Source organism: Musca domestica, unplaced genomic scaffold (genome assembly GCF_030504385.1).
Source record: "Musca domestica strain aabys unplaced genomic scaffold, Musca_domestica.polishedcontigs.V.1.1 2, whole genome shotgun sequence".
NCBI lineage: Eukaryota > Metazoa > Arthropoda > Insecta > Diptera > Muscidae > Musca > Musca domestica.
Genome location: NW_026712249.1, coordinates 40164393 through 40179359, shown reverse-complemented (window position 1 = coordinate 40179359; position 14967 = coordinate 40164393). Strand labels below are relative to the sequence as shown.

Sequence of the window (14967 nt, the reverse complement as noted above, 5' to 3'; positions counted from 1 at the left end):
GAAATTTTATATTTAGATAACTGCTGATAGGGATAATTGAGGGATAAGGAAGGAATTCTGAAATTTGATACTGAAGTCTTTGTTGGTATCCGGAATTGAGATAAGGAGCTGGTTTTGGAAATGTGTACTTTTCGACTAATACTGAATGGTACTATATTTGGTATTGGGTGAATCCTGAAATTTGATATTTAGATAACTGCTTATATATGTGTTTGGGCTATGGTGGTTGTTTTGGAAATGCGTTCTATATTTGTACGAAAAGTACTAAATGGTACCAAATTTGATATTAAGTGAAGGGATGGGGCTGGTATCCCCAAATTTGATATGGACGTTACCGTTGGTATCTGTGGTACATTGAAAATATTGATCGTATTATTTTAATCTGGTTGAAAATTTCCATCTATCTGCATTTTGGACAATCCTGCACAAGAATTCGGTAAATTTTTGGAAGAACACAACCACTGTGTTGTTGTGTGTGTGTGTTTGTTACTCATCTATGTGAGTGGTTGAGTAGATTGCTTGCTGTTGCTGTTATTTGTCCTGCAACTAGGTCGAATGTCAACTTAAATGTGTTTTGCCCAGCAACTTAGATTCATTTGACTGACTTACAACATATTGCGAAGATAAGTGAGGCTTTTCAGGAAGGATTTACAGGGCATAGATATTAAAGCTCATATGGCAGACAATAAAATGAAAATTGAATGACTTAATAGTTTGCATTTGACATAGATTGTTTAAGCGAGACAGAGGGGAAAATTAGTTTTAATGAAAAATTGTTGGCAAAAATTTTAATTTTCTATTCTCGGAGTTCTGGAGGATTGAAATTTTTGCTCAATATTCTCTATAGAAAATGCATAATTCAAAACACAACCGTAATGTTTGAGTATTGTAAGAAACCGTAAGTGCGGCCCAGCTTGATTTTGGTGAGCAATGAAGGAATATTTATGTTTTTCTGAATATTATTTTTTTCTATAGGAAAAATAGCTCACTTACATCGGAACAGTTTTTTAAAAAAGTTTTCTGATTTTTTTTTTGTTTTTTCTTTACCTAAAAAAAATTTAAAAAAATACTTCTTTATTAGAACATAACTTGCTTGTTTTACATTCATGATGACACATCCTTGTGTTGCAACTTCTTCTGGAAATCTACGAGCTTAACCAGAAAAAAAAACCCGTCTGATTAAAAAGGATAACGAAAGAAATGTAATTAGTCCATTAAATTCAGCTTTGTCAAGATTTCTAATGACAGAACATTTGTTATGCTCTACCAAGAATTTTATCTTTGTTTTTCATTAGCCGTACAACCAACTACTCAAAGTGTAATTAATTGTGGTCAACTGTCTAGTTCTGTTTTCGTTGGACAATTTTTCTTGCAATGAATCAATACTGTTTTTTTCTCCTTATTTTAGATTTTCAATTCATTATTGCGTTTTTTTGTGGTTACTTCATTTTCCTTTGGTTGGTCTCCTTTTATAGATGTCTCTGAATTTGATCAAAACATTCTTCATCAATTGCAATGGACATAAATTTCTTGCGATTTTATATCATTGCTTTCCCTCAATAGAGAATAATTGCAGGAAAAATAAACTGTAGCAGATAGCGGACATTAATCAATATCCTGCGACAGCAAGCTTACAATAACTAAGCGGAAAGAAGGAATATAGAGAGAGAGACAGGGGAGCTAAAGGAACACAAAAGTTTTCTGTGTTTGATTTAATGACGCAAATTGGTCACAGAAGTTACTGCAGGAAACAATCTGAGGTGGTAAGAACGTTTGTTAAGAGGCAGGTCGCATTTCTGGAATGTTTACCACAATGTATATAGATCTTTGGCAAAACTTCGTTCCAACAGTTTGTTTTAGGCTTTAAAATACACAATTTGTTCCAAAAAAGTCTTCAAAACTTTCATTTTGAGATTTACCGAGAAGGATATTAGTAAATCATTGTGCAATGGACCCACATCGAGTTTTTCTGTCAATGTCTCCATATGTAAACCATGGAAACCAATAGTGGCCTCCATATCAAATTTCAGAATTTTAGCTCTATCTTAAGTCCCAATTCCAAATATATTACCATACCTTTATATAGATACACAACGCATGTCCAAAACCACTTCCTTCTCTCTTTCCTTTCCAGCTTCTTCTTTCAACTAAAGCTGCCAACAGTGACATCCATGTAAGATTTCAAGATTTCAGGTCTATATATTTACTCAGTACCAAATTTAGTAATATTTAGTACTTATTGTATAATTTTAGTACTAATTTAGAAAACTTTTCCATGTATCAATCTTAGACACTAACAGTTATCGCAATATAACATTTTACGGTTTCTTCTCCATCCCTTCACCTAATACCAAATTTAGTACCATTTAGTACTTTTCGTACAAATATAGGACGCATATCCAAATAACAGCCAAGTCTCAAACACAGATATCACTATTTAAATATCAAATTTCAGAAATGTATCTCTATTCATTCACCCACTACCTAATTTAGTTCAAGTTAGTACTTTTCGTACAATTATAGTACAAATTTACAAAACCGCGTTCAAATGCCAACAGAGATCATAATATCAAATTCCGGTATTTCAGCTCTATCCCTTCACCCAATACCAAACATAGTACCATTCAGTACTTCTCGCACAGTAATAGTACACATTTCCAAAACCACCTCCATATCTTAACCAAAGACACTTAATTAATTAACCCAACTCCAAATTTAGTACTATTTAGTACTTTTCCTACAATTATAGTAATTTTTTTAAAATCACCTCTATATCCCAATTCCAGATATAAACAGAGACCTCAATATCGAATTTGAGGATTGCATCCCTATCCCTTCACACAATTTCAAATTTAGTACCATTACTTTTCGTACAAATAACACTCAATAACAAATTTAGTACCATTTAGTACTTTTCGTAAAACAACATCGATATGTCCAGGCTACATATGAACAGAGCTTCCAATATATGTTCACCCAATACCAAATTGTATCACATATAGTACCATTTTGTACTTTTCGTGTACTTGTAGTACACATTTCCAAAACCACATAATTTTCACAAACCCACCACCAACAGGGACCGCGATACCAAATGTCAAAACTCTAAAACCTAGTGTAGTTCACACACTTAGTACACATTTCCAAAACCATGATATCATGACCTACCTTGATTTTCATAACAAATTTCTATACTAGCTCTATTCGTCCACATAATACCGAATAATACCATAATACCATTTTAGAATTTTCGTAACTTTAAAGTTCGAGTTTCCAAATACCCTTTGAGACTCTTATTCTAAATTTCTAGATCATTTCGTTTTTTTAATAAAAAGTATTCAAGTATTAGTATATTTTAGTACTTTTCGTACCCTTTCAATAGTGACCCTCGTGCTTCAGACGTTCACCAGGGAGTTGATTTTCAGTCAGCTATTTATCTCCTCTTTTATAGATTACTCAAAATTTTGAGCCTTTGGGAGGGAAGCGGATCAGATCTTGTGCTTGTAGAAATATTTGTATGTGCGATGTTTGGAAAGAATCAGATGATTATTTCCCCTTTGTGAGTAAGGTTGCAGAACTTGTGTCGATAGAAATGCTGGGCTGATTGACTTTTGTTTCAAATTCCAAAAATTGACCCTCTGTGGCTGAAGTACTTAATGGAATGGGTCAATTATAATCATTCTTAATAGTATTATATTTTTTAAAAACTAAAGTGAGTTTCCTTCCTTTGGCGAAACTCGCGTTAAAAAATAACACGTCAATTAAAGTTTGCTGCTGGAATAGAACTAAATCTTTATTTGTGAATGAGTGCAATATACATAATTGTTTATTTTAATTCTAGATACATCGTATGATTATTTATTGGTCTTTTGATTCGATCGTATGATTTGAAATACGATCGATTGTGTGATTTGCAAGAAGGGTGTGGCTTTTTTCTAAATGACAGATGGTACGATAATTGTAATATGAATACGATAATTGTAATATGAATATATTGCCAAGTCATTGGAAAGGCATTTTGGTTTGGGTTATAACACCCCCGGACGAAGACTCTTTCCCGTGTTCCAAAGGAGCTGAGGGGAAGGGCATAGTTACTTTTACTTTTACTGTGCTTGATCTATATTTTACATACAGATACAATGCTATAATAAGTATAATTACAGCTGTCAAGACTATTACTGTGTAATTAGTTACTTTCTGTTCAAATTTTATTTCTGATATGAATTCGGTATTTTTAATATGATGATACTGTATTTCCTCTAAAGAATCATATGAATCATTTATCATATGTATGTCTCTGTAGGGATTTGGAATTATTAACATGTTTTGAAACATTACTTTATTGTACCATTTGTCCAATTTTACTTTGCAATTTTCTATGATCAGCATGTGATTTCCAGATAATTTTAATGGGTATTTGTTACATGTATGATTAACAATTTGATTAGTATTTATAGCAATTATAATATTTAAGCCAATTTCGACAACTTTTGGTTTAGTATTTTGTATATAATGACATTTCATGAGCTTATAATTAAACAGATTGGATATACAATCATCCTCAACTTCCCTTAGATTTGGTGTTTCATTAACATCATAATAAATTTTATTATCTTTTGTGATATACAATTTTTCTGCAATATTAATTTGCATTTTTTCTTTATTAGGTATTGGTTGAATATATACTTCTTGGAATATTTTAGGATTATATTGGGGTACTTTTAAGACAAATACTATATTATTTTTGTAAAGGGCTAAATTCATCTTAATTTCTTTCATTTTATCTATGGTTATATTATATATTCTAATTTCTTCATCACTCAGGATATCTCGAGTGAGAATATTTAATTTGGAAGCCAAGATTAGGTCTCTTACTTTATCTAATAATTTGCCCATATGATCAATTTGGTATTTAAGACGGTAAACTTTATCAGCTTTTGCTGTGTTATCTTTAATTGATTTAACGTTTGACATGCTCTTAATCAACAGTTTTGTTTGGTCATTATATAATTTTGTTAAGTTAGCTAATTGATTGTCAAATTGTGTATTTATGTGTATTTGATTATTAGTTTGCGTTATTATATTATGTTCATTCTTCTCCAAATTTTGCAGTTGTCTTTCAATCTCTTCTCTATCATTATTATCCATTGTACCATATAGATATTTTAATCCTGTACCAAAAAGATTAATTAAACCTCTTCTATTTCTAGCTTGATGGGGAATAATACTTTTAAGTCGTAAATGTATGTGCTCGATTTCATGCGATAAAAATGAATCATTAATATGCGAAACTTTCTCTCCCAATTCATTCAAAAAATCCATATATTTTGTGGTGTTAAATATGTGAAGAATTTTAATATAGTCATCTATTAACATTTTGTCATTAAGTTGTATCATTGCATATCCGTTGCCTTTATTCAAATCGACTACCTCGAGCTTCTGCGCTACCACTGGGGATATCATCAAGAAAATCGCCAGCAAGGACTTCCAGAGACCTGGAAAGACATTTCCTTTTAATGAACTGGTCTTTATGAAGTATTGTATTTCGGTTATCTAATTTATATTTTTTGTCATTAATTTTCCGTGTAGTCAACTGTTTTATTTTAGTCTCGGTCTTATGAGGGATTGCTGTTCTTCCAAATTTAGGATTAATATCTTCATCCTTTCTTTCTTTATTTCTGTATTTTAACATCTTTTCCTTTGCTGTTTCAATTTCATTATAAACTTTTTCCATATGAATATCTGAGTTATAAAAATGAAGGTCAATGGGTTTCTGTTTCGTAGAAAGATGTAAACTATTGTTGTATGCCTGTAATGCCTGCAAAGGTAAATCATAGTTGTATGCTACATCATTATTTTCCTCCCTAATTTTTAATATTCTAATATTCTCATTTAAACTGCTATGAAAACGTTCAATGTCCGAATTACCAGTATGTCTATGAGGTGTTGTAAAGTGATACTGAATATCATTATCTTCAAGGTGTCCCGTAAATACTGGATTAGAAAACGTCGGGTCATTATCCATAGTAATCTTTTGGGGTTTCTTCATGATGAGGAACAATTTATTTACAGCTTTTATAGCCTGTAATGGTGTTTTGTCAGATAATTCTTCCATTGCTGCATATTTTGTAAATTTGTCAATCATGGTCAAATAAAATATTTGGTTATTAAGATACCAAATATCCAAGTGGTAATGAACATAAGGTCCATGTGGTGTTTCCGTTTTCTCGAATGGTAATTTGACGGGGTTTCTTTCTATTTTGAAATTACATATAACGCAGTTATTTATAATTTTAACAATTTCCTTTTTCATATTCGGATAATAGTATTTCTTTTTTAATTCAATATATGTTTTATCTATTCCTGGATGATTGTTTTCAAATCGGTGGTGTCTATTTATGATTTCTAGGAGTTCTTCGTATCTAACATCTTGCAGAAATTTAGTTGTTAATATGATTTCAAATTGTTTTGTATTTAAAGGATTATCTTTTGTGGTTTTATATTTTTCCTGTAATTTCAATAAAATTTCCGTATCCTCACAATACAATGCTGAAAGATTATTTTCCATGGCTTCATTCAATATTCGTGATATTAATTCGTCGTCGAATGTTTCATAAGCGTATATTTTCCTATTCCTATCAAATATCCGTTCATGTGTCGTCTTATTGTCCTTGGAATTGTCAATTTTTATTTGGTTCTTGTAGTGCTGAAGAGGTTTCTCTGATATCTTAAAGAAATTATGGCCATCTTCGTCAGCACTGTGTATTGTAGAAGTAGGTGAAGGTGGTCTTTTCTTTAAATGTTCATCCAAATGTTTCCTAAGCAGATTCTTCTTACTAAACATTTTATTACATATCTCACATTTATGTTTTCTTTTAGCTGTGATTGCATTAACTTCTCTAATTCTTGAGAGAGCATCAGCTACTTTATTATCCTTTCCTTCTACATGTTTGATGTCAAATTCGTATTCATTTAACCTTATTTTCCAACGGATTAGTTTGGAATTAGGGTCCTTAAGATTTGCCAGCCATATAAGGGGTTTATGATCGGTTCTTAGTTCGAATTTCCTACCGTAAAGATAATGTCTGAATTGCTTAACTGCCCAAACAATTGCAAGTAATTCTTTTTCAACTGTGGAATAATTAATCTCATGACGGTTTAAAGTGCGTGAAGCAAACGCTATTGGTCCATTGCTTTGTGACAGGACGGCTCCTAATGCATAATTACTAGCATCGGTAGTCAGAGTAAAACTCTTTTCAAAATCCGGGTATTGAAGTACCATATCGGACATCAGAATCTGTTGTAACTTCTTAAATCCTTGTACATAGTCAGCATCTTCAGTATTAATTATTGCATCTTTTTTAAGTCTCATGGTCAAGGGTTTTGCAATTTTTGCATAACTTGGGATAAACTTTCTGTAATAACCCGTTAATCCCAGAAAACTTTGTATTTCCTTAACATCTTTTGGTATGGGGAACTCCTTAATACATCTTATTTTATTCGGGTTTGGTTTTATCCCATTATTAGTCACTACATGTCCTAAAAATTCAGTCTCTTTTTTCAAGAAGTCTGATTTATTTAAGGATACTTTTAGATTTGCAACTTCTAATGTTTTCAAAACTTTTCCCAAGTTTTCCATATGCTCCTGTAATGAAGTCGAAAATACTAAAATATCATCCATGTATACCACACATATCCTGTTTATATGCTCTCTGAGCACGTTGTTCATCATTCGCTGAAAAGTTGCCGGAGCATTCTTTAGACCGAATGGCATTCTTATAAATTCATAATGTCCATTTGTTGTAGAGAATGCTGTTTTTTCCCTATCTTTTGGATCTACCTCAATCTGATAAAATCCCTTTGTTAAGTCCAATGTTGTGAAATAGTTAGCTCGACCTAGTTTATCTAGTATGTCGTCAATTACTGGTAATGGATATCTATCATCTTCAGTGATAGCATTCAATTTTCTATAGTCTATAACAATTCTCCATTCCTTGTTTCCTACTTTATCTTCCTTCTTGGGTACTACCCAGATAGGAGAATTATATGGAGATGAACTATGCTTTATTATACCTTGTTCTAGCATTTCATTCATTTGTCGATCTACCTCTTCAGTATGTATTGCTGGATACCTATATGATTTCGTATATACAGGGCCATGATCTCCTGTTTCTATCTTGTGCTTTATCTCATTGGTAAAGGTCAGATCATCTCCCGGATGGTAAAAGGCATTTTCATATTTAGTTATTAATCTTTGGAGCTCTGATTTTTCTTCTGTATTTAGGTGGTCTGTCCTTAGCTGCTCAGTAATTCCTAGTATGTTAATATGATGGAGTTCTGGCAATGTTTGTAGTGAAAATTCGTCATCTTCAGAATCTCCTTCAAAATATATCCTGAACTTTTGACCGTTAATACTTACTTCTTTTTTCCTATAATCAATTACAGAACAATTTTCTTGTAATGTTTGGTTGCCTAATATTCCATCGAAGAATTTGTGAAAGGTATACACCCTAAATGTTGTACCTGAATTAAGGGGAATCTTAATAGAATTTTTTGGAAAATGGGCATTGCGGTCAACCGTAATGACACCTGCTGCAGTTTTAATGTATATTGGAGTGTGAGAATTTTTTATATACTGTGGAGGACAATGATCTTTACATATTAGATTTTCTGTGGAACCCGTGTCAATTAATAATCTTGTTTTCCTTGATCTTCCTTTGAGTATGATATAGGGAAGTCCGGTGGCTCCTTGTAAGGAACTAACCGAAAATTTTCCGCTTTGGCTTCAAAATTTTCATTAGTACCATACTCATATTCAGAACTGTATTGATCTTCTTTATTATCCTGATATACACTGTCTTGATACAAATCATCTTGATACATTTCGCTTATCTCTATTTTATTGTTAATACCTTCTAAATTCTTACATGATTTCTGCTCCTGGTGGTGTGTCTGCCTTTTTGATTGTTGAGATGCATCAACATCCATTGATTCATGCTTTTGTTGATATGATGTTGGAGGCTGTTGTCTGATTTGTGGTTGCTGAGGCTTGTAGTAAGGTTGTTGCGATCCATGTTGCTGGAAATTTGGTTGTACAATTCTCGGCTGCCAATGTTGTTGTTGTTGATAATGTGGCTGCATTATCCTTGGTTGCCAATGTTGCTGTTGTTGGTAATGTGGCTGCATTATTTTTGGTTGCCAATGTTGTTGTTGTTGTTGGTAATGTGGCTGCATTATCGTTGGTTGCCAATGTTGCTGTTGTTGGTAATGTGGCTGCATTATTTTTGGTTGCCAATGTTGTTGTTGGGGACTTGGTTGTGGTTTGTCCTTCTTCTTTTCGTTGTTCAGGAATCCCGCAGAGCTCAATTCATGCAAAGCTTCCTCCATACTTTGTGGTTTTAATGCGCATAATACAGTCCTCATATGGATTGGAAGACGTGTTATAAAAGTCTTCAGACCAGTTTGGATATTCCTATTGTTAGCGGGAGAATCAAATTCTAGAACTTGTTTGTTCGTTTGTCAGTTTAATTCTGATTTTATTGAACAAAATGTATTACTTAAGTGCTAGTACACAACAGAAATCTTAGGGGGGTTTAATCTTATGCATCTACTTAAGGCTACAAACACTTGACATTTCTAATTCTATGCATAGGCCTAATGCAACACACAATTGCTGTGATCTATATGTACTCCCCAGCTGAGCGCATGTTTATGGGAGAATATTCTTTATTATCAATGCGTCTCCAGCAGCATGAAGTGTTATCATCCCTTATGCTCTTATCTTTCATGCACACACATTTACAAGTACTCTAGAATGTTGGGTTAAAAATACATAAACATTTTATAGCCTAAATCACTTAACGATCTAATTTATTGCAGCAGTCTTTCATGTTCATAGTTTTATGAACATTTTCCCGGGCGGCAAATAATTTATTTAGACATCCTGGCCTCGGGGAAATTGAATTTCGGTTATGCGTTTTAATTTTTTCTGTCTTCTTATAAATAAAATAATTAGAATTATTATTACTATAATTACTAAAATAAAAGCTACGTGTGATGAGATGTGATGGAACTTCAAGCCTCGCAATTCCACATTTTCTTTCTTTAACTTGTCCACGAATTTCTTTAGCTCGTCAATTTCTTGATGATGATTGATAAGTATATTTCCAAGGGGTTTGATTGATTCTTTTTCGTCCGGACTTACATCCTTCAAAAGAAACGAATGGAATTCTGTGCTTATCTCGTTATGAACTCTATGCACAGCTACCAACGTTACTTTACCGATCCTCGCTGTACAGTCTGCATCCAGCGTGAGAATTCCTTGCTTTGGAAGTTCCATAATCGTCTGTTGTTTGTGAGAGCATTGCAAATGAGCTGTTGCACTTGAAAAGGTTTTAAAAAGCCAATTGCCATTTCGTTTCAATGGCATCCAATAAGGCATTCGTTCCACTTCGTCATAGGCGCAGTTTAGTTTTATGTGCGGTCTCAGAGGAGATAATTCACAATTATTTGTAGTTGCATCTCTCCATGGAAAATTCTCTTCGCACATTATCTCCTTACCCAACGTCTCTTTGCACTCATTCAGCATAGGCTGTGTTAAGAAATGAAAAGAATCCAGCTCAAAATTATATACAATGTACGGGGAATTCACCCGGGCTATCAATATCGTATTTCCTTCTTCAAATGGTATCGGAATTACTTTGTAAAACTGGGATGACTGCCGATTGAACAGCGGTATTTTTATATTAATTACCAGTTGGGACCCCACAAACGATCCGTGGCACGTCATCAAATGTAAGATCTCTTTTAATTCCATTCCCGTACGCTTTCCTGGCAGTACATATTTTTCAGGCAGAGCATCTCGTATTTTTACTATCTCTGCTTGTAATTGTTTGGGTGTTATCAGGACGGGATGAAACTTACCGCTGTTTACATCAATTAATGCATCAACAACTTCTTTTTGGACTTCGTCACATTCTTCCAAAAGCTCATGAATTTGTTTTGCTATTATAAAGAATCGTATGGATTCTCTATACACGAAGTAATTCTCATTCATTGTAGCACTTATGTTCTCAATTTTGCCTTTGATATCCGAAAAGTGCGAATTCACTTCCTCTGTGGTTTTCCTTAAAAGATTTACTGTAGCGTCGACTACAGATGTCTGTTGTTTTGCTAACTTCTTCAAATCCTTTTGGTTGGCTAATAGATTTTTCATATTGCTCTCCATAGCTACTCGATCGTCATCGTCCATTACCCCAAATGCCCAGTGTTGAAACGAACCTACAAATTTCAACGGAGCTCCTCTTTTTTGACGATTGTCTTCTCTGAGGAATAATCGATTGTTGGTCTTTATCTTATTAATCTTGAGTTCCATATTGTTAATCGTGGACCAACACTGCTCCTCAAAAGTTTGAAGTCGTGGGCATAAGCTTTTTGATGTTTTCAGCAATTCGGAAGCCAGGTCTAATGTTTCTAAATATGGTTTCAGCTCAAAGTACACAACCATATTCCATGATGAGGAAACCATGTGAATTTGAGACATGGGATCCAAATATACCGCAGCCGAACTATTCAGTTCATGTACAGATGATGCCTTGGTAGATATTAGTAAAAATAAGTTCAGCATCATTGCCCACGTTATTGGTTGTTTCCTTATTTTTCGCTCACATCTTGTCATATTAGTATGTGTAATTTCCGCCTGTTTTTCCTGTCTGGGCAATTCTTCAGATTCCTCGTCCATATGCTCCAATGGACATAATTTGTTAATTGGCCTCTTTATCACGCCGTCTTGTGTTTTAACTGTCACAATCCTTACAACTCCGTCCTTCCCTGGATGGACTTCTACCACCTTGGCCAGTGGCCATCGCGCCGCGTGCGTTTCTTCGTTTTTCAATATCACCACATTGCCTATTTCCACATTATTATTTTGTTTCTTCCATTTCATTCGGTTTTGTAATGTGGTTAGATACTCCTCTTTCCATCTGCTCCAAAAATGACTTTTAATTCGTTGTAGCAGTTTCCATCTATTAAGACATCCTAAGTTACCTTCATCGATAGTCGCCGGTGATTCTAACATCGGACGCCCAATTAAGAAATGTCCAGGTGTTAAAGTGTCAATATATTCTGTACCGCTTCCAAGTTCATGTAGCGGCCTCGAATTTAATACTGCTTCAATCTGAGATAGCACCGTACTCAACTCCTCGTAAGTCAATTTCGTATCACCAATTATTCTTTTTAGGTGATATTTCATGGACTTCACTGCTGCTTCCCAAATTCCTCCAACGTGAGGAGCTGCCGGCGGAATGAAATGCCAACTTATTTTTTCATTTTCCAAAATGGGAGCTAACTTCGTGTTGTTTTTAACGGCATCCAAAAAGTCTCTGTCAAGCTGCCTTGCTGCCCCTACGAAGTTCGTTCCGTTGTCTGAATATAAGTCGGTTGATTTTCCTCTTCTCGCGAAAAATCGCCTTAGCGCCGCCAGAAATGCTTCCGTTGTAAGTCCGCTGACAGCTTCCAAATGAACCGCCTTAGTTACCATGCATACGAACACCGCTACGTAACCCTTCATAGCCTTCACTCCTCTTGTTTTGGAGCACCGTATTTGTAGCGGACCCGCATAATCAATGCCACAGTGTTGAAAGGGTTGATTTATACTGACACGGTAAGCTGGTAAATTTCCCATCAATTGATTTCGCACTTCACCTCTAAAGCGCGTACATCTTGGACAACACCTAATGCAAAGTTTTATCCTATTTTTAGCTCCAATAATCCAATATTTTCGTCTTAGTATATTTTCCATAAGTCGATTTCCTCCATGCATCGTTTGAATATGACAATTTCGAATGATATTTCCCGCTAATCTTGACTTTTGAATAATTATTGGATGCTTTTGGTTATAGTTCAGCTCTGACAAAGCAAGTCTTCCACCAACCCGCATTATGCCATTTCGATCCAACTGTGGATGTAGTGAAGCTATTTTACTTTGATGATCCACCGTTCCCAATGTCTTCAATTTCCTTAGTTCCACTGGCCATTCTCTTTCTTGATGTAGTTTTATTATCTCCATCTCTGCTTCTTCCAACTCTTTTGCCGTCAAATGCTCATTTACTGCTCGCTTCTTTTTTAGCCCTTTTATAAAACGCAGTAGATAAGCCATTACACGTATCTGTTTCTTAAATGACGAATACTTCATCATACTTTCATATAAGTGGTTTTCAGTCGAAAACTTTACTGTTGTTGCTACTGTTTGATTTATGTTGCTTTTTGGCCAATCTTGTTCATCTTTTTTCAGCCATTCGGGGCCTTCCCACCACAATGTATTGTTTGTCAAAGTCTCCGGTGGGACACCCCTTGAACCCATATCTGCTGGATTCTCCTTTGACTTGACGTAGCCCCATTTCGCTTCGGGTATTCTCTCCAAAATATCCATCACCCTTGTTTTTATGAACTTATCCTTGTTTTTGGAGTTGTGAATCCATGCCAAGGAAATCATGGAATCACTCCAAGCAAAAGTTGGTGTTGCTGACTTCAATACTCCTTTGATCTTCTGTAGTAGTTTAGCCAATAGATGTGTTGCACAAAGTTCCAGCTTTGGAAGCGTCTTCCTATTTTTTACTGGATTTACCTTACTTTTTGCAGCCACTATGGTCACCTGCGAATTTACCTTAAGGTATACGACTGCTGCATAAGCCTTCTCGGAAGCATCTGCAAACCCATGTAACTGTGCAGTTTTGTTTTCCAATATTCCAAACCATCTTGGAATCCTTAAATTTTCTAAAGCAGGCAGACTGTATGTAAACTGCCGCCAATCTCCACTCAATTTCTCCTCCAATGGCACATCCCATTCTATTTGTTGTATCCATAACTGCTGTATAAATAGTTTTGCTGTTACCGTGACTGGCGTCAGCCAACCTAATGGATCGAATATTTGTGCCAGTCTTGACAATGCTATTCGTTTTGTCAACTTGTCTTCTTTTTAATTTGCATACTAAATGTAAAGCAATCGATCTGTGGATTCCATTGTAATCCCAATGTTTTCAAGCATTCATCTTCTTCTATTCTCAGCACTTCATTTTCTTCATTCAATTTCACCGCACTCAATACTTCAGGAGAGTTTGATATCCATTTTCTTAAATGAAACCCATAATCCTCCAGTTGCAGCGTTATCTTCTTCTGCACCTCCCTGCATTCTTGTTTTGTATTCGCTCCTGTTAAAAGGTCGTCCATGTAGAAATCTTCTTTGATCCTCTGAGCGATTTCTTGATTCTGGCACCTATTTCCAATTTCTATGAGCGATCTTACAGCCAGAAATGGTGCTGATGCAGTGCCATATGTTACCGTAGTAAGTTTATATTGTTGGATAGGCTCCGACGGATTACTCCTCCACAACACATGTTGGTATTCCTGGTCTTCTTTTTCAACTTTAATCTGACGAAACATTTTCTCCACATCAGCTGAGATGACAAACTTCCACGATCTCCACTTTGTTACAATGTCAAATATATCTTTTTGAAGCCTTGGTCCCACGTGAAGTATGTCATTCAGCGACTTCCCATTTGAAGTTGTCGATGAAGCATCAAATACCACTCTAACTTTTGTGGTTAGACTTGTTTCACGTACCACTGCTTGGTGCGGCATATAATACAAAGCCTTCTTACTTGGATCCACCTTTACCATTTGGCCCATGGATATGAGCTCGTTCATTGTTTTCTCGTACTCTGACTTTAATTCCGCATTATTTTCTAATCTTTTTTCCAAGTTTATAAACCTCGCCATGGCTCTTTTATATGAATCTCCCAAATCTTTTTCTTCAATTAACGGCAAACGCACGACAAATCTTCCTGAATTGTCTCGGCGTGTTGTGTCTTCATATAACTTAAGGCAGTATTCGTCTTCTTCGGTCGTTTTTTTCATCTTCTATTTCCTCTATTTCCCAGAACCTCTCAATTGTTGTTGTTGCTGCCGATT

The 14967-nt window shown here is 34.9% G+C and overlaps 2 protein-coding genes across 5 annotated transcripts in view; both read right to left on the bottom strand.

Annotated features, from left to right (window-relative positions):
• Positions 1–14967, bottom strand: part of LOC101900210 (venom dipeptidyl peptidase 4) — a 474529-nt gene that overhangs the window by 35707 nt on the left and 423855 nt on the right. The gene's annotated exons all lie outside the window — the stretch shown is intronic.
• LOC131802256 (uncharacterized) lies at positions 9768–13971 on the bottom strand. 2 transcript variants are annotated; one of them, XM_059122161.1, is made up of 2 exons: positions 10277–13971; positions 9768–10207 (listed from the first exon to the last, which is right to left on the bottom strand). In XM_059122161.1, the coding sequence occupies exons 1-2, from the start codon at positions 13490–13492 to the stop codon at positions 9935–9937; spliced, it is 3489 nt and encodes a 1162-aa protein (XP_058978144.1). In that variant the 5' UTR covers positions 13493–13971; the 3' UTR covers positions 9768–9934. The 2 variants fall into 2 exon arrangements, with proteins under 2 accessions (XP_058978144.1, XP_058978145.1); XM_059122162.1 differs by having other exon boundaries at positions 10116–10207; positions 10282–13971.